This window comes from Babylonia areolata, chromosome 34 (assembly GCF_041734735.1).
Source record: "Babylonia areolata isolate BAREFJ2019XMU chromosome 34, ASM4173473v1, whole genome shotgun sequence".
Taxonomy (NCBI): Eukaryota; Metazoa; Mollusca; class Gastropoda; order Neogastropoda; family Buccinidae; genus Babylonia; species Babylonia areolata.
The window spans coordinates 14,992,389-14,994,888 of NC_134909.1; the positions used below are offsets into that span (position 1 = coordinate 14,992,389).

Here is a 2,500-nt window from a genome sequence, read left to right on the forward strand (position 1 = left end):
GTAGTGTAGTGTAGTGTAGTGTAGTGTAGTGTAGTGTGTGAGTGAATGTGTGTGTGTGTGTGTGTGTGTGTGTGTGTGTGTGTGTGTGTAGTATTGTAAATGTGTGTGTGTGTGTGTGTGTGTGTGTGTGTGTGTGTGTGTGTGTGTGCGAGTAAATGTATGTGTGTATGTGTGTGTGTAGTGTAGTGTGCGAGTAAGTGTGTGAGTGAATGTGTGTGTCTGTGTGTGTGTGTGTGTGTGAGTATGTGTGTGTGTTCACTGTTTCTTTCTGTCTCTTTTATCATATTTTCGCATGTGTTTTTTTTGGGGTTTTTTAGACAAAAGGAAACAAAAGAGGCAAGGCCTTCATGGCTCACATGTGATTCCCACTGATCTAAACCGAAACAAAAACGCAGAGAAAAAAACACAAAGAACAATCCCTTCACAACCCTTTTTTTCAAACACTTACTCTGACGGCCATGAAACGCTACACAGACCTTAAACCCAGAGTGTCAGCGAATCGACTGCGATCGCGCCTTAATTTTAGCACGATTCCCCAATCAAGCTACATAATTATGTGACCTGGTTGGAGACATAATTTGACAACAAACAAGAACGCCAGAGAATCGACAGACAGGCAGAAAATACGAAAAAAAACCTTAGCCGTATGAAGAGCACAGGAACAGGAGTCATGATGGCTGCCTGAAAAAGACGGGCGCTAGCCAGTGGGACAAAGGGGAGGTTACCTACTTCCGGGAGGTTATCGGCCGTAGTTTCGTTTTCTCCGCATAGGCGGATAGTAGTTTGCACAGGACAGGAATGTCAGACCCCTGCCGGAGTCTGCACTAGTTGGGTCACGGTTAGTTTCAGTTTCAGTTTCAGTAGCTCAAGGAGGCATCACTGCGTTCGGACAAATCCATACACGCTACACCACATCTGCCAAGCAGATGCCTGACCAGCAGCGTAACCCAACGCGCTTAGTCAGGCCTTGAGAAAAAAAAAAAAGGTGAATGGTCAGAGTTAAGTATGCGTAATTAAACCTTGTTTTTCAAACCTTATCCATCCCTTCAAACCACTCGTCAGTAGCGTGTCAGTCAATCCAACAGACAGCGACTCACTTGCAGACTGTGCCGGTGTCGGTGTTGACGCAGGTGCCCCCGCTACTGCAGGGCTGGGTGGCGCAGAAGTCCCTCAGCGTCTCACAGTTGGCGCCGGTGAATCCGTCCGGGCACTGGCAGAAGTAAGAGCTGCCCACGTCCGTGCAGGTGGCCCCGTGGCGACAGGGGAAAGAGGCGCAGTTCACCTGTCCCTCCTGGGAACGGGGAGGGGGTGTGTGTGGGGTGGGGGTCACGCTGGGTTAAACGCTATGTTGTGCAGCGCGACACCACAATGCATTAATAGCGGAAAATGCATAAGCAAGCACAGTCGTACACGACACGACACACATACACACACAAACACACACACATATATATATATACAAAATCTCACCTCTCCTTCAACCACTACACACACACACACACGCACGAAGATGCTCACATGCACACACACACACACACACACACACACACACAAACACACACACAGCAGCACAAAACGTCACCCTTTAATCAGCCTCCCCCAACACACACATACATATATATACAGCCACACAACACCTCACCCATCCCTCAACCAAATCCATCACACATGTTCACATAAACGCACGTACACATACAAACACACAGCCACACACACACACACACACACACACACACATACGTGCTCTCGCAAACACACAACCTCACCTCTTCCATCAACCACCACCACCAACACAAACACTCACTCAGCCACACAAAGTCTTACTCCTAAATCAAACACCACCACCACTAACAACAACACACACACACACAGCCACAGAGGCAGCACTATGGGAGCACCCACCGTGCAGTTGTCGCCATAGTAACTGGGCAGACAGCGGCAGGAATATCCCCGATAATAGTCAATACAGCGCAGGGTGCCGTAGGGGCTGCAGGGGTTGTTGGCACTGTTGCACATGTCCAGTGCATCCGCACACAGCGGACCTGCAAGCACAGAAATAATTACCTATCTCACAGACAACAAGGCATTTTGAATTCTTCTTTCCACAGCATTCACACACACCAGGCCTGCAAGTACAGAATTATTACCCTATCTCACAGACAACAAGGCACTTTGAATTCTTCTTTCCACAGCATTCACACACACCAGGCCTGCAAGTACAGAAATAATTACCCTATCTCACAGACAACAAGGCATTTTGAATTCTTCTTTCCACAGCATCCGCACAAACCAGACCTGCAAGTACAGAAATAATTACCCTATCTCACAGACAACAAGGCGCTTTGAATTCTTCTTTCCACAGCATCTGCACACAGCAGACCTGCAAGTACAGAAATAATTACCCTATCTCACAGACAACAAGGCATTTTGAATTCTTCTTTCCACAGCATCCACACAAACCAGACCTGCAAGTACAGAGATAATTACCCTATCTCACAGA

General features: G+C 47.6%; 1 protein-coding gene across 1 annotated transcript in view; it reads right to left on the reverse strand.

Moving 5' to 3' along the window:
- LOC143277385 (uncharacterized) overlaps positions 1-2,500 on the reverse strand; it is a 140,427-nt gene that overhangs the window by 42,377 nt on the left and 95,550 nt on the right. Inside the window, exons 39-40 of the mRNA XM_076582167.1 lie at positions 1,903-2,042; positions 1,098-1,291 (exon numbers count right to left, since the gene is read on the reverse strand). Of these exons, the coding sequence (XP_076438282.1) occupies positions 1,098-1,291; positions 1,903-2,042 (334 nt within the window). The remainder of the gene's footprint in view (positions 1-1,097; positions 1,292-1,902; positions 2,043-2,500) is intronic.